The sequence below is a fragment of the Bemisia tabaci genome, chromosome 9 (assembly GCF_918797505.1).
Source record: "Bemisia tabaci chromosome 9, PGI_BMITA_v3".
Taxonomy (NCBI): domain Eukaryota; kingdom Metazoa; phylum Arthropoda; class Insecta; order Hemiptera; family Aleyrodidae; genus Bemisia; species Bemisia tabaci.
This window is the reverse complement of record NC_092801.1, coordinates 26169177-26195800: the sequence shown is the minus strand read 5'-3', so window position 1 is coordinate 26195800 and position 26624 is coordinate 26169177. Positions and strand designations below refer to the sequence as shown.

General features: G+C 38.2%; 1 protein-coding gene across 4 annotated transcripts in view; it reads right to left on the bottom strand.

Moving 5' to 3' along the window:
* The window catches only part of LOC109037722 (Y+L amino acid transporter 2), a 168981-nt gene that overhangs the window by 119821 nt on the left and 22536 nt on the right, over positions 1 to 26624 (bottom strand). Inside the window, exons 1-3 of one of the 4 annotated variants that reach the window (XM_072303934.1) lie at positions 26288 to 26576; positions 25717 to 25905; positions 5101 to 5475 (exon numbers count right to left, since the gene is read on the bottom strand). In XM_072303934.1, coding sequence (XP_072160035.1) covers positions 5101 to 5370 — 270 coding nt within the window. In that variant the 5' untranslated portion in view covers positions 5371 to 5475; positions 25717 to 25905; positions 26288 to 26576. Of the gene's footprint in view, positions 1 to 5100; positions 5476 to 25716; positions 26577 to 26624 lie in introns of those variants that run through there. The other 3 variants (XM_072303932.1, XM_072303935.1, XM_072303933.1) reach the window with 3 other exon arrangements.

Sequence of the window (26624 nt, the reverse complement as noted above, 5' to 3'; positions counted from 1 at the left end):
ACTAATCAATACCCGACTCCTGGTTAAATCATATTTTCCCGCTCAATTTTACAACATTGTTACCATGTTCCGTAGCAATGCCCGTCATTAATTCAAATTTTCCCGCTCAATTTCTCAACGTTGGTTGGTGTCGTCACAGCATGAAAAGACGGCTGACATTTTATACACAACACTGGTAACGAATAAACTTACCCGTCGCCCCTGTCAGGCAAGCCGGATCAATTAACCAGTCAACTCTCAAGTGACCCACGCCCCTCCCCGGTTAAATCAGATTTTTCTGCACGATTTTACAACACTGGTAACGATACAGTCTACGCTAGTGTCGTCACACCATGGTTGCAAAAGCATATACTATACCCCAGCCCTCGCCGTAAATTAATTCCGATTTTTCTGCACAATTTTACAACACTGGTAACGATAGGTAGGCAACCCGCAACAATTAACCAGTCGCTAGTGACGTCACACCGTGGTTGGAAAATCATGCACCATACCCCAGCCCTCATCCTAAAAAAAAATTCAGATTTTTCCGCACAATTTTACAACACCTCGTAACATAAAACATTGATGACAGATCATCCACTAAAACATTCATCACCCATCCTTCATCGCGAAATAATTCGGATTTTTCTGCACAGTCTGACAACGTGGGTGATAGGTAGGCAACCCGCAACAATTTACCAGTCGCTAGTGACGTCACACCATGGTTACAAAATCATCCTAAAATAATCAACATTTTTCTGCACAATTTTACAACACTGGTAACGATAGGTAGGCAACCCGCAACAATTAACCACACGCTAGTGACGTCTGGTGACGTAGGTGGCCCCCATATATGGCAGGTGTTGGCATATCCCTAATTCCGATTTTTCTGCACAATTTGACAACATTGGTGACGTCACAACATAAAACATTGTTGCCAGATTGTATACTATAACACACATATCACATATCCACCATCGCGAAATAATTCGGATTTTTCTGCACAGTCTGGCAGCTGGGTGAGGGCTACTTCCCATAATCATACTACTGGCTATAACTCTAAATTATTCGGTAATTCAGTCAACAGCTGGTTATTGAATAGATAAAGCTCAATTAAAGGCAAGTCAAACACTCTTGGTATTTTAGTCAAGTGTGAATAATATGTATTCCTGATTGACTCTCGTTTGTTTGTTTCCGTCAAGTGAAAAAATTAGTGCCTCCGCAACCAATTGACCGATTACATGTTAGTGATTTCATATCTACACTGAAAAAAAATTCTCGGCGTTTTTACCAACTATCGGTAATTTTACTAAGACAGACTGGTAAGCTTACCTAAAAACCGGTAATTTTACTGTTTTGTCAGGTAAGAATACCACTTTTATTGGTAATCAATTCCCGGTAACTTTGCCATTTAATCTCGGTAATTCTACCAAAGTCGATAAAAAATATTGGTGTTTTTACCTAGGTCCAGTAAAATTACCGAGAAAGTTCAATTATTTTACCGAGATTTCTCGGTAAAATTACCAATTCCATAAATGGTAATTTTACCAAGAAAAAACTGGGATCAAATAAAACCCTGAATTCTTGGTAATTTTACCCTTTTCTTTGTAAAAACACCGAAATTTTTTTTTCAGTGTACGTCTAAAATGTCCCTGTCTGATGAAATGCCTCTCCAAAGAACCCATTAAGCGATCATTCACGAGGAAAGGCTCGCCAATGCCCGGAAGAAAATGTTAAAAGGAAACAATTTTTGTCGATTCAGGTTGGAAATTGCAATTAGAATTTTCGGCAAAATATGCCTTAATATATGAATGTAAAAAAAAATTTAGTGTTTCTAAATAGCCGCACGTCGTAATTTTCTTTTTCATTTATGATCATGAATATTCTCAGAGAGCTTCACCCTGGGAATTTCGCATTACGTCCACTAAAGTGCTAACAAAGAAAAATTGCAAACATGTGTTCAAAATTTCAAAATTTTCAAACGAAAGCAATTTTTCGGTTGCTCGAATTTACGTCTTAAGTTTACGGCGATGCAGTCGTTGCATGGTCAAGGGGTCAAACTGCCGAGTTAAAATTGCATTCGCAAACAATTTTTTCGGAAAATTCTTCGCTTTTTATTTTTACGTTTTACAAATTATTTTCGCGTTGTTGATACGCAAAAGCAAAGCATTGCTCGTGAATTTGTTTTCAATTTTGATTGCGTAATGTGTTTATCTGGGAATTCTTTCATTTTCCAAGCTGATGTGAAAATCTCGATTTGAACGACAGCTGAGTCCAAAACTCGAGGACCGTCCGCTTGTGATGAGATCGGCATTTTTTTGGTTCTTTACAATGCAAAAATTACATTTTTTAAAAAAATCAGAACATTCATTTCAGGACGAATGTGAATACGTTCTCTGCTATTTTCTTTCACAATATTAACCACGATTATCTTATGTTTTAATTTGTCCTCTAGGCTCTTGAGATGTGAAGATTCGAAAAGAAGCTTTAAAAATATTTAATGAATTCTGCTCTTTCATAAATTTTCTCGCAAAAATAAACATTCTGTTGGAAGAACTGTGGCAACATATGAAGGTCCATGCGGCGTTTTTGCACGGCGTATGATAATAATTTGTTTTATTTATTAAAACAGGAGACATCTCCGTTGAAATCGAATGTTGAAATTTTCGGCATTTGGATTGGTTGCTTTTAAGACCCTCCAGACTTGAGGATCAGAGCCCGATTTTATTCATAAAACAACCGACCTATCCACCGTCATTTTAACAAAGAAAGGATTTTAAGAAATTTGCATAGTATTTGCTTGATAGACACTAATCTGATTTGAACATTAGAAACCAATTTTCAACTTTGAAGCACGATTCGTCCCCACGCAAGAGAAAGGTACTTCATTTTAAGGTTGCAAAATTGGCTCAAAAACTTCAGTTTTTTTCAAGAGTGTACCCAAAAAATTTTCGTTGACAAAAACTCAATTTTTGCACGAAATTAGGGGGAAAATCGACGAAAATTTCAGTTAGAAATTCTCAAGATTCTTCTAGTAATAATACTACTTTTGAAGAAAAATTTGGCAACATTAAAATTTAGTTACGTTCTTTCGTGAGGGGAACGCCGGACTTTAAGTCTAATATACATAGTGCCACGGGGTGGGTACCGAATTGTTAAAACTTCAGACGCGTTTAGCTCAGGATGTCAGTAGCGGAATGTCAATCAACCTCCTCAACCGTGAAACTTTTTAATTGAATTCGCGAGAAATTGACACAAAAATAAAACGTTTCAAAAAGTACACCTTTACAAGGTTACATGATTCGCTTATGGGCGCATTATTCATCGATAACGTATTTATTTTTAAACTCGAGTCTAAAACCTACGGCTCACAGTGGATCAAGTCACTTAGAGTGGTCGGACATACATTTTTTTCTAAAACTGCAAATTTTGATGATTATTTCGTCACATTTTAAATTTCAATGGGTGCTTTAAGAAGAATATTTCACGAGAAAACCAAGGAAACCACTTTTAGAATCTCAAAATTTCGTATAAACGACGTAATAAGCTTTTAGAGTTTCCAAATTTTTTCCGATCTCTCCTACTGACTCGATCCATTGTGCGACTTGTGGACAGTCCGGACAGAGGAAGAGTTAACTTGATATTGATTGATTATGGCTTAAATTTGTGTTCTTCCATCTATCGGAACTGTCTGCGGACGGGAAAAAAAGGCAAGGCGAGGAAAAAAGCACGGATACGCCCTTTGTGCCCACGTTTACGGAGATGCTTTGTCAAAGGCTCGGGGAGTACATAAATAAATTACAAAAATGCATTTTATTTTATCAAAGCTTGGAATTGAGGCTTAGCGCTGAATTTATGCGTACAGTATTAAAGCGTATAATCCTGTGACTCACGCACGTGACAAACTATGGATCGTATTCGATACATCGAAGAGGCGAGATTGTATCGATGTCGACTGGTTAAAGATGTAAACATAGCCTACAAAGTCAATGGAGTAGTCTGAGGGAACGGGTTTCTTGTGATGGATTTTTTATTTTTATGAGTATAAAATGGCAATGAAAAGTGATTCAGCTTTTCTTACTTGAATCCTAAAATTTTTGTTTGAGGTAATTTTCTATTGTTTTGAACCGAACGATACATCGAACCACTATCAAATACGATCTATAAAAGGTTTGAGAATGATACTGGATGAAGAAAGTCTGCCCACTGGGCTCTCAATAGGGCACTACCTTTCAATGCAATCCATGAAAATTTACATGGCGATGCCACCAGTCTACTACAGATATGGCCATTCATGTCTAAGGAGCTCAAAACTGTCGACTAGCCTCAGTAGCGCCTTCAATGCTGATGCATACCTCCAGTTTTGCAGACATTAGAACTTCGCAGTTTGCATTATTTTAAAGGCATTGAGCGGTGGTTAGTGCCTAACTATCCTCGGCAACTTCTCTGCGTTTTTAATTTATATTCAAGTCAAAATAAATAATGTTCCATTAATCGCATAAGATCTCTCCCCTGAATTTCTTCGAGAGCGCAGTGATTTTGGCTTAAAATTTGTGCATATATTAAAATCAGCCGTTGTTAAAAGCGACACGTTCAAAAAATCTGGAAACGAGTTTTTTGTGAAAAAAATATCTTTTTAGTCAAATGTCCCATCGTCTGTGTGGGAATCACGCAAAAGCTCGAAACATTACCTGCATTTTTAAAACAAAAATAATCTTTTGAGGACATTTCGAGCAAAAACGTATGGGTCTTGGTTCTTTTGAGGAAAGAACTTTGTCAAATCTTGGGTTCCCTGTATTTTAAGCTTTATATATGTCTGAGGCCATTTTTTCAAATTTGGTGTTTTTCACTCCAGGTACCTTCAGACGAAGTTCAGTTTGACAAACCAAATATTTGGGATGATTTTGAACGCCGGACGTTCGGTAAAGTGAAAACTGACAAACTTGAAAAACTGAGAGATCGGTTTGACAAACTGAAAGTTCGGTTTCAGAAATCGAAAGTTCAGTTTGACAAACCAAATATTCGGGATGATTTTGAACACCGGACGTTCGGTTCACATGACCGAATTTTTTTCCCCCCAGTGTGAACAGTTATAAGTTGTAAGTTGTAAACGCAACTCACCATGGAGAAGACACCGGATATAGTCCAAACGATGAGCGCCATGTTGACGGAGCCCGTGGTCCTGAGCACCCCGGACGGCGAGACGAAGATCCCGGAGCCGATGATGCTCCCGACGATGACGGTGATCCCGTTGAGGAGGGACATCTTGGCCTCGAGCTTGACCTCCGAGTCGTCCTTCTTGTCGGTCTCCGTGTCCGAGCCCAAGTCGATGTCCTCCATCGTCGCCCGCAGCGGCACCTTCTCCGGCGGAGGCTCCGGCGTTTGGGACATCGTCGGGCGGATGTGCGGCGCGGAGGGAACGAGAGGTTAGGTTTTCGAGGGCTTCGAGGGTCCTACTTGTGTTTCATGGTCGAGTGCGAGGGTTTGGCTGGGTCGCTGAAACAGAAAGAAAGAAGCGATGGTCAAATATAGTGACTTACCAGGCTTATTATTGAAATCGATGGACAATGAAAAAAAATCTCGATGTCTTTACTAAGAAAAGGATAAATTACCAAGAATCCAGGGTTCTACTTGATCCCGATTTTTTCTGGGTAAAATTACCATTTATGGAATTATTAATTTTACCAAGAAATCTCGGTAAAATTATTGAACTTTCTCGGTAATTTTACAGGACCTTGGTAAAAACGCCAATATTTTTTATCGACTGTGGTAGAATTACCGAGAAAAAATGGCAAAGTTACCGGGAATTGATTACCAATAAAAGTGGTATTCTTACCTGAAAAAAACGGTAAAAATACCGGTTATTAGGTAAGCTTACCAGTCTGTCTTGGTAAAATTACCAAAAATTGGTAAAAAAAGTGAGATGGTAAAGGTACCAACGGACCTTGATAATAACGCCGAGAATTTTTTTTCAGTGGACAAAGCTGGAGTACCTATACAGGGTGATCCAGGGTTAAACGGCCAGACTGCAGGAGTGTGCTGCCGTGCTAAGAAAGAACGCCGTATGAACATTCGAGAGTTGCCCAACTTCCCTCGGGGAGACATGATTGTATTTTTGACCACATTTATGCGCATTTTTATTTGAAATTTTCAGATGTATTAGAGTAAGTTGCGTACAAAATGGTCTGAAAATTTTGGAAAATAATATTCACAATTTTCCCTGTGAATTGGGTTTTTATCGAAGAAAATTTGGCAACGTCTGAAGGCTCATACGGCGTTTTTCCTTAGCACGGCAGCTATACAGGGTGATCCAGGGTTAAACGGCCAGACTGCAGGAGTGTGCTGCCGTGCTAAGAAAGAACGCCGTATGAACATTCGAGAGTTGCCCAACTTCCCTCGGGGAGACATGATTGTATTTTTGACCACATTTATGCGCATTTTTATTTGAAATTTTCAGATGTATTAGAGTAAGTTGCGTACAAAATGGTCTGAAAATTTTGGAAAATAATATTCACAATCTTCCCTGTGAATTGGGTTTTTATCGAAGAAAATTTGGCAACGTCTGAAGGCTCATACGGCGTTTTTCCTTAGCACGGCAGCTATACAGGGTGATCCAGGGTTAAACGGCCAGACTGCAGGAGTGTGCTGCCGTGCTAAGAAAGAACGCCGTATGAACATTCGAGAGTTGCCCAACTTCCCTCGGGGAGACATGATTGTATTTTTGACCACATTTATGCGCATTTTTATTTGAAATTTTCAGATGTATTAGAGTAAGTTGCGTACAAAATGGTCTGAAAATTTTGGAAAATAATATTCACAATTTTCCCTGTGAATTGGGTTTTTATCGAAGAAAATTTGGCAACGTCTGAAGGCTCATACGGCGTTTTTCCTTAGCACGGCAGCTATACAGGGTGATCCAGGGTTAAACGGCCAGACTGCAGGAGTGTGCTGCCGTGCTAAGAAAGAACGCCGTATGAACATTCGAGAGTTGCCCAACTTCCCTCGGGGAGACATGATTGTATTTTTGACCACATTTATGCGCATTTTTATTTGAAATTTTCAGATGTATTAGAGTAAGTTGCGTACAAAATGGTCTGAAAATTTTGGAAAATAATATTCACAATCTTCCCTGTGAATTGGGTTTTTATCGAAGAAAATTTGGCAACGTCTGAAGGCTCATACGGCGTTTTTCCTTAGCACGGCAGCTATACAGGGTGATCCAGGGTTAAACGGCCAGACTGCAGGAGTGTGCTGCCGTGCTAAGAAAGAACGCCGTATGAACATTCGAGAGTTGCCCAACTTCCCTCGGGGAGACATGATTGTATTTTTGACCACATTTATGCGCATTTTTATTTGAAATTTTCAGATGTATTAGAGTAAGTTGCGTACAAAATGGTCTGAAAATTTTGGAAAATAATATTCACAATCTTCCCTGTGAATTGGGTTTTTATCGAAGAAAATTTGGCAACGTCTGAAGGCTCATACGGCGTGCTTCCTTAGCGCGGCAGTAAGGAAAAACGCCGTATGAACCTTCAGGCTTTGCAAAATTTCCTTTGATAAAACATGAATTTCCTGGTTTTATGAATATTTTCCTTTCGGTTTTTTAGATTATTTTGTACGCAATTTCACCTGAAGCACCTGAAAATTTCAAGGAAAATTATTCATAGATTTTCTCAAAAATAAGCACTGTATCGAAGGAAATGTGGCAACTCTCGAATGTTCATACGGCGCTTTTCCTTAGCACGGCAGTGTGTTCTATGGGTCAAAATAATAGAGTACATGGTGTCGTAATGTAAACAGGAAAGCTGGCGCCTTGTTCTGGTCGACGAGTTCCAAGCCCGGTGTGCGCCGAGCATACGTCACTTTTTTATACATTTTCAATCCGAATTGGCGACGTAGTAAACGTAATAATTCCTATCCTCTTTGTTTACATCGGATTTCCGGGTCCCCGTGTACCGAAAGTATTCGATTATGTATATCGAAAAAGTGACCCGACGTGACACAGGAGTCTCAGAATTTGAGACCTGGGAAATGCTTAAAATTGGCGCCAGCTCTCACAATTACATCACGACTCTATGGACAGTATGGCCCAAAAGGGCAGCCAATCAATGAATTCAAATGATCCAGAGTGATTTATTGTTACAATTCTTACGAGCCGTCGTTGGTAAAGCACGAGTAAGCCTACTCATCATTTTCAGCAGGGAAGGCAAACCAATTATGTGTACCTACATAGCGAATGTTGAAAAAAGACTTAAGTGCAGTAGTATAAAAGTGGAGCTATACGTTAGATAGAGACGCATAAAAAATTAGGGAGCGCCCCGACTTTTCTGGAGACGGGTAGTATACTCTTAAAACCATCAAAAGCTCCAATAAACTCCATTGCTACTTAAGTTTTTTTTACACCCTTTTTGATGAGGCCCACCCACTGAGTGAATTTTCCGATTGAACACATAGTTTAGTAGCATCACATCTAGAACAATGAGTAAGGACAAACATCCAATCTATTCGAAGCCACCCGAAAGACTTTTGTAATTTTTATCTTCCATTCTTCTTGCAAGGCCTCTTGTATAGAATTGCCTCACAACCAGCTTCAAAATGATTAATTTTAACTCGAAAATTCATTCGCTCGATGGCTCTATCGAATAAGTTTCAGTGTGGATGTGACTGCTCTGCAGCTTGACAGTTGAAGTCAGAATTCCCGGTCACTACATCAAGATTTTATCAAAACTCTTTTACTTGACCAAGCATATACTCTCTGATGATATACCTCAACGGTGCTACAGGGTTTTTAGGAAGTCCGCCTCCCCCAAATAACCTTCGAACAATTATTCGCCAAGAGCCAAATGATGATTTAAGAGGGTTTTAGTCTGAAGTACCGACCTTTGGGTATACTCAAAATTTTGAGGTGACCCCCTCACTAAAAAAAAAAAAAAAAAAAAAAAAAAAAAAAAAAAAAAATAATTGGTTACCCGTACAGTTTATTCCATATGGGACACGGAAAGCTTTGGTTTATATAACCGAAAATTCGGTTTGCTGAACCGAGATTCGGTAATGCAAATCGAAGTGTTCGGTGAGTAATTACTGAACTATTCGGTATGTGCTTACTGCTTACCGAATAGTTTGGTTATTTACCGAATAATAATAGATTCGCTTAACCGAATTTTTGGGTTTGCAAACCAAACGGACACTACGGTAGGTGTAACCAAACTTTTTTCCAGTGTGCTCTGCTGAGCAAACCCTAACTTAATAATTTAAACGGGAGCCTTCATTAATTATTGCATCGCAAGAAGAAAGATGAGTAAAATAATAATAATCAAATAAGCGAAAATAATAATTGAAATTAAATGTTCCAAAATAATTGACAATTTTTGAAGAAAAAACGTAACGCAATTAAAAATGGGCTCAAAAGCAAGCACTACTGAGCAAGGCATACTCTCAAAACTTCATTTGACTCATAGTGAAACCGTTTATAAGTTACTTCTGGGAGGCGCCGGACTTTCTGAAGACCCTGTATGTGGACGTTACGTCGCAAATTGTATCGGCCTATGGTGTCATCACGAGCACACTTGCTGATTTGTATTCATAAAAACTGCCCTGCGGGCACTACTCATTCCTGGGAATTATTGCTCATGTCCAGCGAGGTGATAATCTCGCGTTCAACCGAAGACGCAGTTTTAAGAAAATTCCGCGAACCCCCACGACCACGGTAAGGAAAAACGCCGTATGAACATGTGGAAGTTGCCGTATTATGGCGGTAAAATGCACATTTTCTGTGAGTTTCGATGAATTTCTCCTTTGAAATTTCTGAAGAATTTTCTTCTCAATTTGATATTTAAATGAAAATTTCGAGGGAAAATATCGATAATTTTTCTCTCAAATAGATATTTTATCCGGTGAAATTGTCAACGTCCGAATGTTCATAAGATGTTTCTCCTTAAGCCGGCAGCGTGCCTCCCGATCAACCTGAGACAGGCTAGTTATCGTTCGAGTTACGATAGCTGACCTCATATTGTGACAGGAGTTAGTCATAATGTTACGAATCGCTCGAATTATTTGTAAGAGCGAAAGGAAATATGTGCAAAAAAGTGGACGGGGAAAAAGGAACCGTTGTCGGGGTTCAATGGAATTTATGAAATAAATAATTATTCTACGGCGTTGTCAGATTTGACATTTTTTAAATGAGATTTTAGACGCCAGATTGAAATTGTTAGCATCGGATCTCAGACACTGTTTGCGACCCCGCTCAAGGAAAAAGAAGAATTCGAGTTAAATTGTTTCTTAAAAAAATGAGGTTCACTGCAGAGATTGATCAGAGCTAATACATTTTTTGGTAAAACTCTGGGTGTTCCTTAGAAATGTAAACATGACAAAGCAAGGAATATGCGGAGTTTAAATTGAAATGTTACATTTTCCCCTATTTATTCAATTTCTGAGGGCAATCGATTTTGTTGTATTGTTTTTTTTCCAGAGAAATTGATTATTTATAGTTGCTCTATCGATGTTAGCTGCGAATAACCATTAAAACATATCCAAAATTTTCAAAAATCTACTCTCGACAAACATTTAAGAGCTTGAAAACGAGACAACGGAATTTTAAAAAAATGGAGTTACAGTTTTGGGTCAGTTTTACCAGGAAAAGTATACTTCAGTGTTACTGAAAACGAACTTCTGCTCTTTTATAGTAGCAAAATACATTCTATTGAATTTTGCAGGTGCTGTCAATAATAGTCGTAATATCCAGGTGCCAAATCACCATCGCTGGTAGGCCAAAAAGTTATGAAGGCGATAGCGCCTTCATTTTCACATTGTTCAACACGCACATACGCACATCTTTTGAGCACGAACATTTGCATTCTGTCAGCTGTCAGTATTACCATCGTACCAACGCATCTATTCATAGAAGAAGAATAGCGCGCCTTCAATGTTTACATATGCAACACGTACTTCCATGGAACACGAATAGTTGCATCAAGGATCAAGGCGCTGTCATGAAGGTCACATTTTTGTTTTCATCTGAGGGATGTTGGCTATCAAAGAAATGTACTTTTTCAATGCCTGTAAAGTATTCTTTAATCGAATGATTGCCATAATAAATCATCGTAAATTAACCTTTGCTTTCACGAAAACACAATAAACGTTTACACATCAGTTGAGCCGTGATACCGCCGACCCTGATTCAGCAACGATATTATTTTATATTTTTGCTTGCCGCATACAGGTCGGGGTATCTAAAATTGTATCGATGCGTTTGGCTCCTTTACTTAAACTTGCACCATTTATATTCATTATGGATTGACATTTCTATCTGACGCCCATGAGTGTACCGGAGAACGATTTGTATCGAAAACAAAATCGATGAAGTCTGGCTTGAGTCTTGACTCTTCGTTCAGCTAAAATATTCAAGCTTCAACTTCAGTCTTTGCCACTCTAACATTGTTACAAAATACCGTTGGTTTTGAAAATTGTCCTTTTTTGAAAAGAGAGAGTGAATGGGGGGGGGGGATTTAGAAAACAGAAAGAAATCTTAAATTCGGTTGAAATTTTTTGGCGAATGGAAAACATTTTTGGTGCATGCTATTATGCTCTTATAATACCTCGCAGCCAAAAAATTAAACTTTCGCCTCCTTTAATGGTGAAAAATGAAAGCTCTTAAGTATTCAAGTTTGGCACTTTTTAAACTAACGAAATTCTTGCCTATCTTCTCAAAAAGAAAATTAAAATATAAAAATCGGAAAACTAAAACAAAAGATGTACTCGACCCTATAAACCATTTCTCCGCAAAAATGTGTATTCTAACTAACATGTCATGCTCACAGCGCTTCTGTGCGCTCTGCGACCCCCAACCGCCACTGATTGCGATTCTGCCATAGCTCTTCCAGCCAATCACAACTCCTCATTTCCTGCCTTATTTTATCAATCCACAATTTGGTAAGGCGTCCTCTACGTTTTCTGCCATGAAAAATCCAAGCTAGAACCTGCCTAGGCAACCGATCATCTGGCATCCTTGGCATCCTTGGCACATACTCATAAAAAAATTATAAAAATAAATGATAAATTATAAAAAATTGTATTCTTCCAAGTGAAAAAGTTTTTAAAACTAAATAGATCATGTTCCTTATTTTTGCCGAGGAACTTTCTCAAATTACAACTAATCTCCGGACGTTTACAGAAATGTCTCCATTATTGAATTTTTAAATTTTATTTTATTTCAGTGGCAACACTGCTATGGTGGCGCTTCACGGTGATAAAACCTGCAGTTTTCCCGCTTTCGCAAGTGACGCGACTGCGTAGTACACAAAGGAGGAGCGATGGAGTAACCGCATTTTTGCGGAATGCAAAATGCCAATCGACGCGACTAAACAGTGTTGCAAACCTCCGGAAAATTATCTTACTTTTTTATCTATGTATAAATTCGCGTATAAATTTTTCAGTGCCTTACTAATTAAGCATATCCTCTTGTAGAGTCAATACCAAATAATTTCACGCACTTATAGAGTGCGACAGACGATCTGACATCTTGATTCTTGTATTCGCTGTGTCAATGCGAAACTGAAGACAGGTGATCTTCGGCGACACTAAAAATTGAGTGAATTTATCTGACGTGGACTCTAGGTATCAAAATTATCTCCCTCAGTGGCTACTCGCCCATTTACCCACGAGAATTCAGATAAGAGATTGAAATTCTTCCGAATTTTAAATTTTATTTCACGCAAAATTTTATATTAGCTTCGATCGATTCTTTGATCTTTATTTTGTTGCCCGTCCTGCTCGCATAACTGTGACTACTTCTGAGAGTTGACGACAATTTTTCCCTTTATTTGAATACATTGTAAGTAATCGGTATCGTATCAAGTAGGACATCTTGCAGTCTGAATAGGCGTCAAAGCAGTTTAGCATTCAAGTGAACGAATGAAACCGCGCAGTATCAATTTGCTGGTATTGCCGCACCTCCAGTGCAGTACTTTCTCAAAAAGAAGAGTTAGAATATAAGTCAGAATTAAATGCTTACCAAGCGAAAGTGCTTTTGAAATTTAGGACTAAAAAGTCGCAATTAAACTTTGCTTGAACTGTGCTTGTCAAAGCAGCTGATGATGTCACGAGAGAATGGTTAAACGCTGATGGTGTGTGATGAGATTAGTCCAGATTAGTCGTGGCTCATCAAAATCAAGACATCTAAGAGGCGAGACAGGAGGGGTCAGTGGGTTAATTTGAAATTTATAACAGGGAGAGTGGGGGAGTGTCCCACCGTCAGGGACAAAATGCCAAACTCGAGTTAATGATGTTGTCTGATGTAGATTAAATGCCGAGATAAATTACGCATAATATGCTCCTCTCTCAAGGGCAGCAACGTTCAGATCAATTTCCGATGCTCAAAAATCTCTCCAGTCATGCTCTAAGTCTTGTCTCGTGTCTCCTTATGAATTCGATGTATATATTTCGCCTTCAATTGACAAAGTATCCTACATGCGTTCCCGAGTGTCGTAAAAGTGGTATCAAAATAATGGTATCGTTGTCACTGCTGTTCTGCCGTGCTAAGGATGAACGTTGTATGAACTCTCAGACAATGCTAAGTTTCCTCCGATTAAAACCTAATTTACAGGGACAATTTTGAATATTAATTTCCAATATTCTCAGACCATTTTGCACGCAACTTAATCGTGAATATCTGAAAATGTCAAGGAAAAATACACATGGACGTTGTCAAAAATACATGTTCATCACGAGAAATTCGGCAACTCTCGAATGATTATACGGCGTTCCTCCTTAAGACGGCAGTGTTCATCAAAAGAAGTATCCCGGTGACATTTTGCTTGAAAGTTCGCTGTGAGTGCTGTGTTCAATCGCGTTCGAAACTAATTTTCGGTAAGTACAGAGTTTAGATAGAAAAACTATGACTCATAGTTTTCTAACCCTTACTTAATTTGATTGAACTCTCTATCGTCAAATATATCAAATACGCTTGGAGTAAATTATTACCTCATTTTTCGTTAAAATGCAAGACGAAAATGTATTTTTTGATCTGAGGATCTTATCGGGTAAAAGTGTGTGATAAACTCAGCGCGAAGAGAACTATAGAATGACGTCATAACAGATGCTTCCCTCCAAACTATGTGTTCAAACACACAACGCTCAAAATGATGTGTTTTATAGCGCCGTATGATAAAGAAGGCTTGAAGCATGCATAAGTGATGGTAGACTTTTATTTTTATATTTATTTTTTATGCGAGAAAATGTCTTACGTCTTGGACTTGCACTGAAACTGGTTGCCAGGTTTCGTTTCACTACTTTGTATATTTGTAACGCTCCTGAGAATCGGGGTCTTGTTGCTCGGAAAAAAATATTTTAGAAATGCAAGCTCGATCGAAAAGTATGAATTAAATTTTCCAATGGAAAAAGTTCCCTGGTAAAAATTGACGATAAGAGCTGCGTTTCAAAATACCATAGGAATTCTTATAGCCGGCTGAAGAAGGCTACAGAAAATCATATAGCTGGCTGTAGAATGCGGAGAAAATCATACGGCCGGGCTCCGGGCTATACAAAGCGATAAAAAATTAAGCAGCCGGGCTTCAGTTCCATAGCCGGGCTTTACACTTTATCGCCTGGCTGTTGCTTTTTCGCCATCGATTACAAAAGGCTATAAGAAATTGTGTAGAAATTGATGTGCTTTGGAAATCATTAAGTTTGATACGGAACCACCTTAATATTTACAAAACACACGTTATATTTTCCTTCAATATATATTTTTTGTTCATCAATTAAAACGAGAATAATCCATACAGGGTGTGCAAACATTTCAAAATCATGAGTTGAATCACGCTGACTCCGCCAGATTAAATATTAGAGCCTAACACAAAGCGGAGCGGCGACGCACTGGCGCCTACAAACCTAACAGGGATACTTCACGCATTGCGCAATGCGTGAAGTATCCCTGTTAGGTTTGTAGGCGCCAATGCGCGTTTCGCGCTCTCTGCCCGCCCGCCGCGCCGCAGCGTGCCACGGCGTCTGAAGCAACTATTTCACACCAGAGGTATTGCACAGTATCATACGAAATTGAAGGCGCTCCAACATATTAGAATGACAGGCATCCTTCAAAAGTACGGAGCTTTCCTCGCAAAATAAATCAAGATACTACGGCATAAAAAGAGAGCGGTTATCCGTAATTAGTAACGTTTAGCATAAACTTTATCGTCTGGCTGTTGCTTAGTCGACATCGGCTATAAAAGGCTATAAGAAATTGTACAGCCGGCTACAGAAGCTATTGGAAATCTTACAGCCGGCTTTAGGTCTATAATATTTTGGAACACACATTCTACTGCCAATTTTTACCAGGGAGGCGCTTCCCTCCAAACTATGTGTTCAAACACACAACGCTCAAAATGATGTGTTTTATAGCGCCGTATGATAAAAGAAGGCTTGAAGCATACATAAGTGATGGTAGAATTTTATTTTTATATTTATTTTTTATGCGAGAAAATGTCTTACGTCTTGCACTTGCACTGAAACTGGTTGCCAGGTTTCGTTTTACTACTTTGTATATTTTGTAACGCTCACGAGAACCGGGTGTTATTGCTCGGAAGAACATATTTTAGAAATGCAAGCTCGGTCAAAAAGTATGAATTAAATTTTCCAATGGAAAAAGTTATTCTGACAAATCCTGAAGAATATCCCACCAGCAGTTACCAACGAACCAACTTAACCAACGAAAAGATTCCTATATTAACCCATTAAATTTTAATCCTTCATTTAAAAGAAGGATTTTCAGAGTATCAATGGGCCTGTCGCAAACTACGTGGATTTGCGAATTGATGAAATTAAAAGCTACAGACGAGATGAGCGCGGCAGCCACAGGCCATTGGTCCACTTAAAGAAGTTAGAGGTGACATGTTGTAGGTGCTTGTCAGATGCCAGCAAGTAACAAATAATGCGGGCAAGAGATGTCATTGATGTTGCATACGCTTGTATTAGAAGGCGACTCGTCCACCGGGATTAGGAAATTTACCTTTTGCATTAGAAATATTAGGGTAATCTTTTAAGGAGGTAACGTATTACCTATACTTTTTACAGTGCGGTTTACCTAATCTTTCATGACGTTTAAAAGTATTGTAATTAATAAAAATACGATGACTGGTCCAGCTGCTGTAGGATCAACAAAAGCTTCCAGTGGATTAATTTAAGCACACTGTTCAATATCACTATTCAGTCTTCACTAACAATGAGCCTTAAATTAATCAAAATCTTTATTTAACAGGCTCAAAACCTTATTCCAAAATTCACACATCTCGAGGTAATAGTGTTGGTTCCTAATTCGCAAAACACGTAACTCTGTTTTTCCTCTGTATTTCCTAACTGTTAGGACTATTTTCAAAAATGCTCAAGGCGTGGTGAAAATCATCTCATCATTTCTATCTCCACGAAATATTACCTTTTCACCATAAAAAATACGGAATGAAACCCGTTTTTTGCTCTCCTGAAAACTCGGGATTTTCGAGTTAAGTGGTGTGGTACTTTCACCATCGACATGCGCTATTGTACGCGCCAGATTAACAGTGGCGTGGCGTGCTTTGTGATACACCGATTAATCTGCCATTTAAACCTACGGAAAATAATCGATTAACAGGGTGTCAACAACGAACACCTTAATAATCGATTCCTCACCATAGCTTCAAATGGGAAAATATCGATAATCGAGCATTCACGCCTCGTCACACAGTGGATCGAGTCAATTAGAGACGTCGGACATGACATTTTTGAGTAAAACTGCAATTTTTTATTTCTATTTCGTCACATTTTAAACTGAAAGGGGTGTTAATTGAAGAAAATTTCACGAGAAAAACAATTGAACCGCTTTTAGAACTTCAAAGTCTTGTATAAACGCAGTTATAAGCGTTTAAAGTTTCCAAATTTTGTCCGACTTCTGCTATTGACTCGATCTATTGTGCGTCACTGCAAACTAAACCCCTGGAGAGTTTTACCCCATCGCGGTATAAGAGACACTCGGCCACTTATTTTGAAACCTAATATTAAATAGGCCGTATCTATGGCAACTTTGTTTACGCAGAGGCAAGTTAGCTTATAATTTCTATTGTTGGAACACAGTCCACTGTTAAAGTATTCAGGTATCAAACGCCCCTTAAAAAGATTGTAATTTATTGCCGATTCGACTTTGACCCGGCGCCTGGAAATAATAGGTTTATTGATTTTAATGGAACGTATTTTATCCTATGTTTAAAGGTTGCGGTAGTTTTCCGGATAACAGGTGAATATTCAGGTGAATGCGGGGCTATCACCGTAAAAGTTAAATTTGAAGCACTGAGGATCAAATCGTTGTATCGTTGTTGAAAGAACGTAACTGCATTTCAATTTTACCAAAATTGCCCTCGCAAATTTTTTTTACCAAGAGAAGCTTGCAAATTTCTGGCTAAAAATTTCACTGAATTTTCTACTGATCTCGAGCAAGAATTGAAAAAATTTTGGACAAAAAGTGCACGGGTAAATTCCAGCAAAATATTGAACTTTGTAAGTCAATTTTGCAACCTTTAAATGGAGTTACGTTCCTTCATCCGGGAACGATGAAATGGGTACGAAGTCCTTTTCCACACTTTAAGAGAACCGCGCAAAAATTGCTTTGCACTGAAAAAAAATTTCTGTGTATTTACCTAGAAAAAGGTAAAATTACCAAGAATTCAGGGTTCTATTTGATCCCAGTTTTTTCTTGGTAAAATTACCATTTATGGAATTGGTAATTTTACCGAGAAATCTCGGTAAAATTATTGAACTTTCTCGGTAAGTTTATTGGACCTTGGTAAAAACGCCAATATTTTTTATCGACTGTGGTAGAATTACCGAGATAAAATGGCATAAGTTACAGGGAATTAATTACCAATAAAAGTGGTATTCTTACCTGAAAAAACAGTAAAAATACCGGTTTTTAGGTAAGCTTAGCAGTCTGTCTTGGTAAAATCACCAATAACTGGTAAATAAAGTGAGATGGTAAGGGCACCAACGGACCTTCGTAAAAACGCCGAGAAATTTTTTTCAGTGGGTGAATATGTCCACTGAATAAAAACCCGATGTAATGATATCGACAGGGTTTAACTATTTTATGTTGCTTGGTGGAAAATGAACATTTCACCATCGTTTACGTGAGCGTGTAAGTACTTTGAAAACCACCGATTCGTACTATTGTACGCAACACGTGCCCGTCTTTTCTCTCTGTCGTCCCGCCCCCTCCTTCTCTCTCTTTTTTAGAGGCGACTGCCTCTTGTTTGTTACGCGACTGAGATGGATTATGGGTGATATTAATTTCGCCGTCAGGTATGACAGATTATTATCGCGTTTGGAATTTTGCTGCCGTTCACGAGGGGCCGCAAAAAGTGGCATAAGAGCATTCGAATGTTTCTAACATTCATCCCATAAAACGTACACTTTGAGAAACATTGGACAAGACTGCACGTAAAATGCTCCGTAAAGGTCAAAGAAAGAAATTTACAAGTTTTTCAGAAATGTCATATTTTCTGAGGAACAATTGAGGGGCTTGGAGGACAAAGTGCATTAGTACAACTGTTGCTATTTCAAGAAATACGTGTTTAAAGTTTCAAAATTACATGGAGCCTTATGGTGAAAAGGAAGTTTAAACTCACTTTTTGATACTTTAAAATTGGATTTTGTGAATTGTTCACAGAATATACGTTCAAACTAGTTTTACTTGAGGTCATGAATAAAACTCGTCTTTCACACCAGAGTTTAAACATCTCAATTTTTAATTTTTAGCACGGCCAAGTCTTTTCCCCCGCAAACGGCCATCGTTGAATAATGAAAGAGAAAAAAGAAGAAGAAGGAAATTGGATGAAACATGAGCCAGCAAAAGCTACCGACAAATATGTTAAGACCTCTGAAGAGGGCTTTATTCAAGAATACAAAGACACTTGGCGAGAAGTCCAAAAGGGTTAGGGGCGTTTTCAGGGGCAACGCGCATTTGAATACGGCTCGCTCCGACTTTTTGCGCAACAGATTTTACCCCTCAAATAAAAGAGAGGTGAGCGAAAAAAAAACGAGATTCTTGATGCGGGCTACCCCTTATTGCCCTGTACTCTAATTAGTAAAGTCCTCTCATGGTACATAATTCCCAAGGTATTAATTCAATTCCGAAAGATTTCTCACGAGAGATTCAGCAGCGGAACCTGAAAATCTTCATTTTTCTGTCCGAAAAGAAAAAGGTTATATCGTCATCTCACGGCCAAAATGTTAAATTCCTTCGAAAAAGTGAATGTGACGAGAAATAATATGCAATTTAGGCCTTTTATAAAAGCTTTATTTCTCCAATCGCGAGACGTTCCCACACTGACAGGAAAAGTTCGGTTGTATGAACCAAAGTTCGCGGTGTTCCATCATCCCAACTACATCGGTTTGTCAAACCAAATTTATGGTTCGACAAACCGAACTTCCGGTTCGTGTGACCGAACTTCAACGGTAAAGTGAACTGACTAACGAACAAAGTTTAGCATATGAACCGCATGCATGGTTAAATGAACCGAAAGTTCGGTTTAACAAATCGAATAGGTGGGATGATACACTGGAAAAAAAAGAATCTTAAATTTGCCGCCAAGAAGTATTTCTTCTTAAATCAAGAATTTTGTTGGTTAATATAAGGTACTTTTTTGCTTCTTGAATCGAGAAAAAGTCAGCTTCAAGCAAGATAAAGAAAATTCTTGGCGGCAAATTCAAGAATTATCATGCTTGACCCAAGCTACTTTTTTTTTTTCAGTGTATAGAACACTGAACGTTCGGTTCATATTACTGAACTTATTTTTCAGTGCATGAACACTTTTTCAATCAAAAATTATTAATTGCATTACACAAATTTATAATATACCTATAACGCATTGACGCATTTAATACGTTATTATTAAACATCGAACTAATCATGAAGCAAGAGGACAGGTGAAAGAAGATCGCATATTTTTTAATATTTTTTTTCTGGTTTTTTAGGTTACCGGCAAATTACCCGGCAAATTAAAACGGTAAAACTTCGACTTTAATCGTCGGAAAAGGATCGCGTGCCTGCCACACTCACTGATCTCGGACATTCTAAAGCACATTTTGTCTGAGTCGATGAAAGCACAGACCCGTGAAAACCGCAAGCCGCTTTCGTTATCCAACGCCTACTTATGGCAAAAGTTTCGGAAAGTGAAAAGATTTCCCTCATTGCCTATTTTGGTGAAGAATAGTGTTAAAAATGAGATCTCACTTTGAAACACTATTTCGCCAAATTCGAGGATTCTGGTGCAGAGATCTGAGTGACCCTAACCACGCAATGGTTTCATTTGTATAAGATTAAACTAGACGGATGCAAAAAAACTTGATATTTATGACCGCGGTGGCATTTTCCGGCGCCTGCGATTTACTCTGCGATTTTCGTGAGACATGGGCAGCTAAAGAGATAAATGTAGACGACAGTGGCGTGGCGTGCTTTGCGATGTATCGATATTTCCTCATTTGAAGCTGTGGTTAATAATCGAGTATTAAGGTGTTCGCTGCGAAGACCCTGTTTATCGATAGTTTTCCATTGGTTTAAATGGCCGATCAATCGATTTATCGCAAAGCACGCCACGCCACTTGTAGACGACTCTCCGAGTCTCAACAATGGTGAAAACTTTTGATTTTGGACGTCGAAACTTTTTTCCTTAAAATTTTCAAATGTCTAAGATTACATTCCGAACAAAATTCTTCGAAAAATCAAGTGGGAAATATATATAAATTTCCTGAAAATTCGTGATTTGTCAAAGGAAATTCGGCGACATCTGAATAAAGGCGCACACGACGTTTTTCCATAACACGATAGAGAACCAGCCCAGCTAGAGCTTTTCTCTAGAGTAATCCGTATCCGTGATAGGGAGAACGACGTATGAACATTCGGACGTTGTCAAATTTACTCCAATAAAAATGTATTCATAAGTAAGGGTATAAGTGTTTTACCTTTAAATTTCCAGATTACATTGCGAATAAAATTTACTGGTGCGAGGGGAGGGGGGTTTGTATCATAAAGTATTTCCACTGACCTTGCTTTTAGGCCCATGGAACACCAAAAATTTTTATTGCCTGCCCTGCTAAAAATGGTGAGTACAAATGAGCAGAAAATCAAAGTCATATGAATAGAATTTCAACTTATGTGTATAGAATTTAATTCATATGAGCAGAATTTCTCTATTCACTTTTCGCCGACTCATATGACCAGAGATTTCAACTCACATGAGCTCAGCGTGAAATCATCTACCTGTTTCCGATATCTCAGAAACTAGTCACCGCATCAAAAAAATTATAAGAACAAAATGTTCTTATTGTTCACATACTATATCGGTGTCTCCTGGTCAAAAACACCACTTTTGAAAAATGAAAAAAATTGGATTCATATGAGTTGAATTTTTCTATTCTTATAAGTAGAATATTCTAGTGATATGAGTAGGATTTCTACTCATATGAGTAGGAAATTCTATTCATGTGAGTCGGCGAATTTTGAATAGCTTACTTATCATTTTTAGCAGGAATTATATTGATGCTCTCCTCCACGACGACGTCACAGTTTCGACGTAAATGATGAACAGTTTGAGTTTAAAGCGAGGTTTCGGGGGATCAGACGAGTCCGTAACGCGACCGCATGCGTCGCGTTACACGCACATTACTCGCACTAACGCACGACTCGACACGAACGTTACAGATACACGCATCTCGTCAACGAGACCTCTACACATCTGCGTGAATTCAAAGTTACAATGTTCACATTCCAGCACCGTTTCCGGGGTCTGTAGGTAACCTCTCCCACATCAAAGGAGGAAAATTTAATTCCTGAAATTACTGGCATGGCAAACCACTGAGCGAGGTCATCCACCGCGGTAATGTATAGATTAGTCCCTCCCATATATGATCTGGCAATCAATTTTGATGAATTTCAATTTTTAGCGTTGACATTCGTCTATAGCCTTAAAATTATCAAAATAACAACACTGGAAGAAAAAACACATTGGATCTAGAGTCCAGACTCTTAAAAACATCGACAAGAAAAAATACTCTTGACTCAATCAGATTTAAGCTTAAATCAAGAACCAAGCCTCTTAATTTGAGCGGATTTCCTTTTGATTTAAGCTGAAATCTAATCGAATCAAGAGTCCTTTTTCTTGTCAATATTTTCAAGAGTCTGGACTTTAGATTCAATGTGTTTTTTCTCCAGTGAAGTTTAAGGAGGATTTCAGGAGGTTTCGGAGTATTAACTTGAACTTTGGCTGGTAAAGGTACTGTTTTCGGGAAACTATCAGAGTGAAAAATATTTTCGAAAAATGTTGATATAATTTTCAAAAACCGAGAAAAATGCCAGCAAATATCCATGGACATTTTAGGAGATGTCAAGATGCCTTGGATCTTTAAGGGTAACCAACATGTATTTCGGCTGATAAAGGTGCTATTTTAGAGCAAAATTGCGTCGAGTGTAATGTTGAGAAATGAGGGGCTTTGAGGACAAGGCGCATAAGTGCAGTTTTTGCTATTTCGAGAAATACGTGTTTGAAGTTTCAAAATTACACGGAGCCTCATGGCGAAGAGAAAGTTTAAACTCACTTCTCGATGCCTTTAAGTCGGATTTCAGTCGTGAATTTTTCACAGAATATACTTTCAAACTAGTTTTAGTTGAGTTCATGAATATCTGATTTCTTTTTAAAAAATTACTTATGCACCTTGTCCTCCAAGCCCCTCAAACGGTGATTTAATTCTTGAGTGAAATGAAAGGAATGGCCCCAAAAAAACAAATTTATAACCTAAAGACCCAAAAACTCCTGAAACCCTCTTCTATTTAACTTAATATTTTGGTGTTTTTGAGGCCATTGAGGTATCCAACGCTATGAAGAGTGGTCATCTTCCATGAAATTAAATTCACAACTGTCGCTTTTCACATACTGGTAGTGAAATAGTTGTCTCGGGGTCTGCATGGCAATGTTGATCCGGACGCATAATATAATACTGCCGTGCTAAGGAAAAACGCCGCCCGAGCCTTCAGACGTTGCCAAGTTTCCTCCGTTTGAAACTGCAATTACTGGGAAAATTGTCAACATTATTTCCTCAAATTTTCAGACAATTTTGTAAACAATTGTATATAAAATATCTGAAAATTTCAAGGAAAAATATACATGAATTTTGTCAAAAATACAGGTTTTTTCCAGGGAAACTTGGCAACTCCCGAATGTTCATACGGCGTTCTTCCTTAGCACGGCAGAATAGACCGCAGACTGAACCAAGTAGGTATTCAGTGCGCTTAAATTGATTGATGGGTTTTGTTGTTGGTTTTTTCTGTTTTTCAAATCACGTGTCTCGCTCTTTGAAAGAACGGTGCGTTGTCCAAGGACACATCGGTGTGCAATGTCCTGACAGGATGACCGTCTCAGCCATGGTTTCGGAGGGAATCGTGGGTGCTAATACGGAGCAAAAACCTCGTATGTCGGCGGGGTTTCTCAATGGAGTTGAGTGGTTTTTTCTTAGCGCGATATTATACCACGCGCGTGCAAGTTGCGTCATTTTGACTGCGGACGCGTGCGTAAAACTACGGCTATTAACAGAGAGCGGCTTGCATGGAATTTCACATCTTCTATACATTATCGGGAATTGACGCATTTTTGCCACAAGGGGCTTTTTACGAATGAATAAAACGGAAAAGTATAATTTGAAGTATTCACTGGAAAAAACACACATTGGATCCAGAGTCCAGACTCTTAAAAACATCGACAAGAAAAAGCACTCTTGATTCAATCAGAATCTAGCTTAAATCAAGAACCAAGCCTCTTAATTCAAGCGGATTTCGTTTTGATTCAAGCAAAAATCCGATTGAATCAAGAGTATTTTTCTTGTCAATGTTTTTAAGAGTCTGGACTCTAGATCGAATATGTTTTTTTTCCCCAGTGTATTCTATTTTACGGAAATTCTATGTATATATTTTTTTCTGGATTTTTGGCTGTCAAGTTTTGACTTTTTAGTGAAATCCAAACCACAAGATTACAAACCGGCCATACTTTTCTCTCATTTTCTAACTTTAAAATCTCCAGTTCCCTTATGCTCTCCATGTCAACATTCTCCCCTCAAAATCGACCATATTTTCTATGTTGCTGAAAAGCCTATGTTGCACGCATCAAAATTCAAAATTACCTACTCCCCTCCAAACACCCATCCTTCAAGCTCTGATGATCCAAAGTAACTACCGAAATTTTAAAGCTCTTTAAAATAGTGAATTTTAAAATCCAAGGCAAATTCCTGGTCCTCGACGTAAATAGCTCAGTTGCTAATCGTCGTAATTAATTGACTAACCAACTGTTGAATATTTAAAGCGCTACCACAATGAAGAGATATCGAGCCATGACATTTCTATTTTTTACGTGAAACACTTCAGGACTCACTCAACGAGATATATGATCGACACAGTATTTCTAAAAACTTCACAAAGCAAACTCGCGCGCCAAGCAATCTATTTTTGCTGTTGCAAAATTACGGGCGATTTACAGCAAACTAAAGCTGATGAAAAAATGTATGAAAAACTATTATGACAGAAACCAGCGATACACGAAAAAAATTAATGTACGTCTTCCTATGCATTTTTCATTTTTTTCCACATAAAACTCAAAAAAAAAAAAAAAAAAAATGTGTAAGTAGAAAAACCCGATATCTGGCTCATAAAATCTAGTGCAAAAACTGTACAAAACCAGGGAGAATAAGGTAGTTTTTTTATTGGTTTGCGAACATGCATTAAAACCTGGTAAAAAAAATTACAAGTTTTCACGATTTTTTACGGAAATCAAAGTTAGAAAAAACGAAAAACATCTATATGATTTACATTTTCCCTGGACAGCAAGAGAAGTTTTAAGAAGTTGCACATCAGATTACTCGTAAAACTAAAGTATTGAGTATATAATTCACTAGGTAATATAAACTAGGTTCAAAGTGTGTATTCTTGGCTTTTGACGGCGCTAAAAAAGTGAAAAAGCCGACTTATATCTTTCCCCAAAAAGTCACATGAAAATTGTTGATACCTAAATCTCTTACACCTTATTCTTTTAGACGGTATACAAATTATTCAATTTACCATGATCAGTGACCCTAAATAGCAATCTAATTCAATATCAAGAATCCTGAAACACATAAAATACAATCGTTTGTTCACAAAAATGTTCAACCTATGCTGTAACTCTCGCGAGAGAGTTAGTTACCTACTTAGTTACCAGATAAGTAGTTACAAGTTACTATTCCACTAAACTACTACTCAAAGACGCACACAATTGTTTAGTCAAAATCGCTAGAAATGTGATTTAGTTTTGCTTAAAAGAGGAACATGGGCTTGAAAAAATCCGTCGGAAGATCACAACTAAATTACTGAAAACAAGGGTTACTAAACCAAATTCCTATTCGCCATTGGTAAATTCAACATATTTGGGAAATCAAAAAGTCACTATTATCATACGAAAATAGCAAAGGAATCCAAAACATTGGACACCTGGCCCTTTTCCCGTAAGTACAAAACTTTGTCTTCTTCCTCTCCTTCTTCTACGAACGACCAGGGCATGACGACCAAGCACACTGAATTATAAATATCACAAAAACATAAAATTGGCAAAGAAATAGGATTCATTGAATCAATAAAACAAAAACAGCGATGAAATATTCAATCATCTTCAGGAGAGGAAAGCCAGCTTAAAACTGTTTACTTACCACAATTATTAGTTATCCTTTAGAGCGATCAAATCGAATACCAACAATCCTTACTGAACACTGAAAAAATAACCGGTAGTTTATGCACAACGAATTTCAACTTGAATCACCAAATCCGAATTATCCGTCGTATAGATCACAACTTAATTATTCAAAATAGGCATTAAAAACATTCTCAACACACATAAACTAAAAATTTCCGGCGAGACCGAATATTCACAATAATTTTACAAAAATATCCAATTTAAAAAAACGCGCGGTCTGGGGCCAAGAACAGTCGGAACAAAGAAAAAATTATGGAAAATAAGTAGATTCCTATCCAAAAAATGCAGAAACTATGCAAAAAACTAAATCAATAATTAATTGATTAATAAGTATCCAAATTCTGCAGAAATGGAAAACATTCAACTTTAAAAACACATGGACCGGGGCTAAAAACAGTCAGAGGGGGAAAAATTGTGAAAAATACGTAGATTTTTATCCAGAAAATGCAGAAACTATCCAAAAAATTATATTAATAATTAATTAATCAAAAATTGCCAAAATTCTGGAGAAATGAAAAATATCCAACTTGAAAACACGCGGTCTGGGGCCAAAAACAGTCAGAGGTGGAAAAATTTGTGAAAAACAAATAGATTTCTATCCGGAAAATTCAGAAATTCGGTGTTGCGAAAATAACTCGAAAATCGGTGTAGGGCTGGGGGACCGCACAAAAAAGGGAAAACACGCCGGTGTGAGTCACGTGGACCGGAAACGGGCCGGGAAAGCGGAAATGGCGCGCGGAGGAGCGGAAGTTGAGAGCGGAGTGCCCGGTGAGCGCGTCGCGACTAGCCGTGCGGCCGGCGCAGCGCGCTGGGCGCGAGGGGGCTCAGCCTCTCAAAGGACCATTGAGTGCGCGCGCAGCCGTA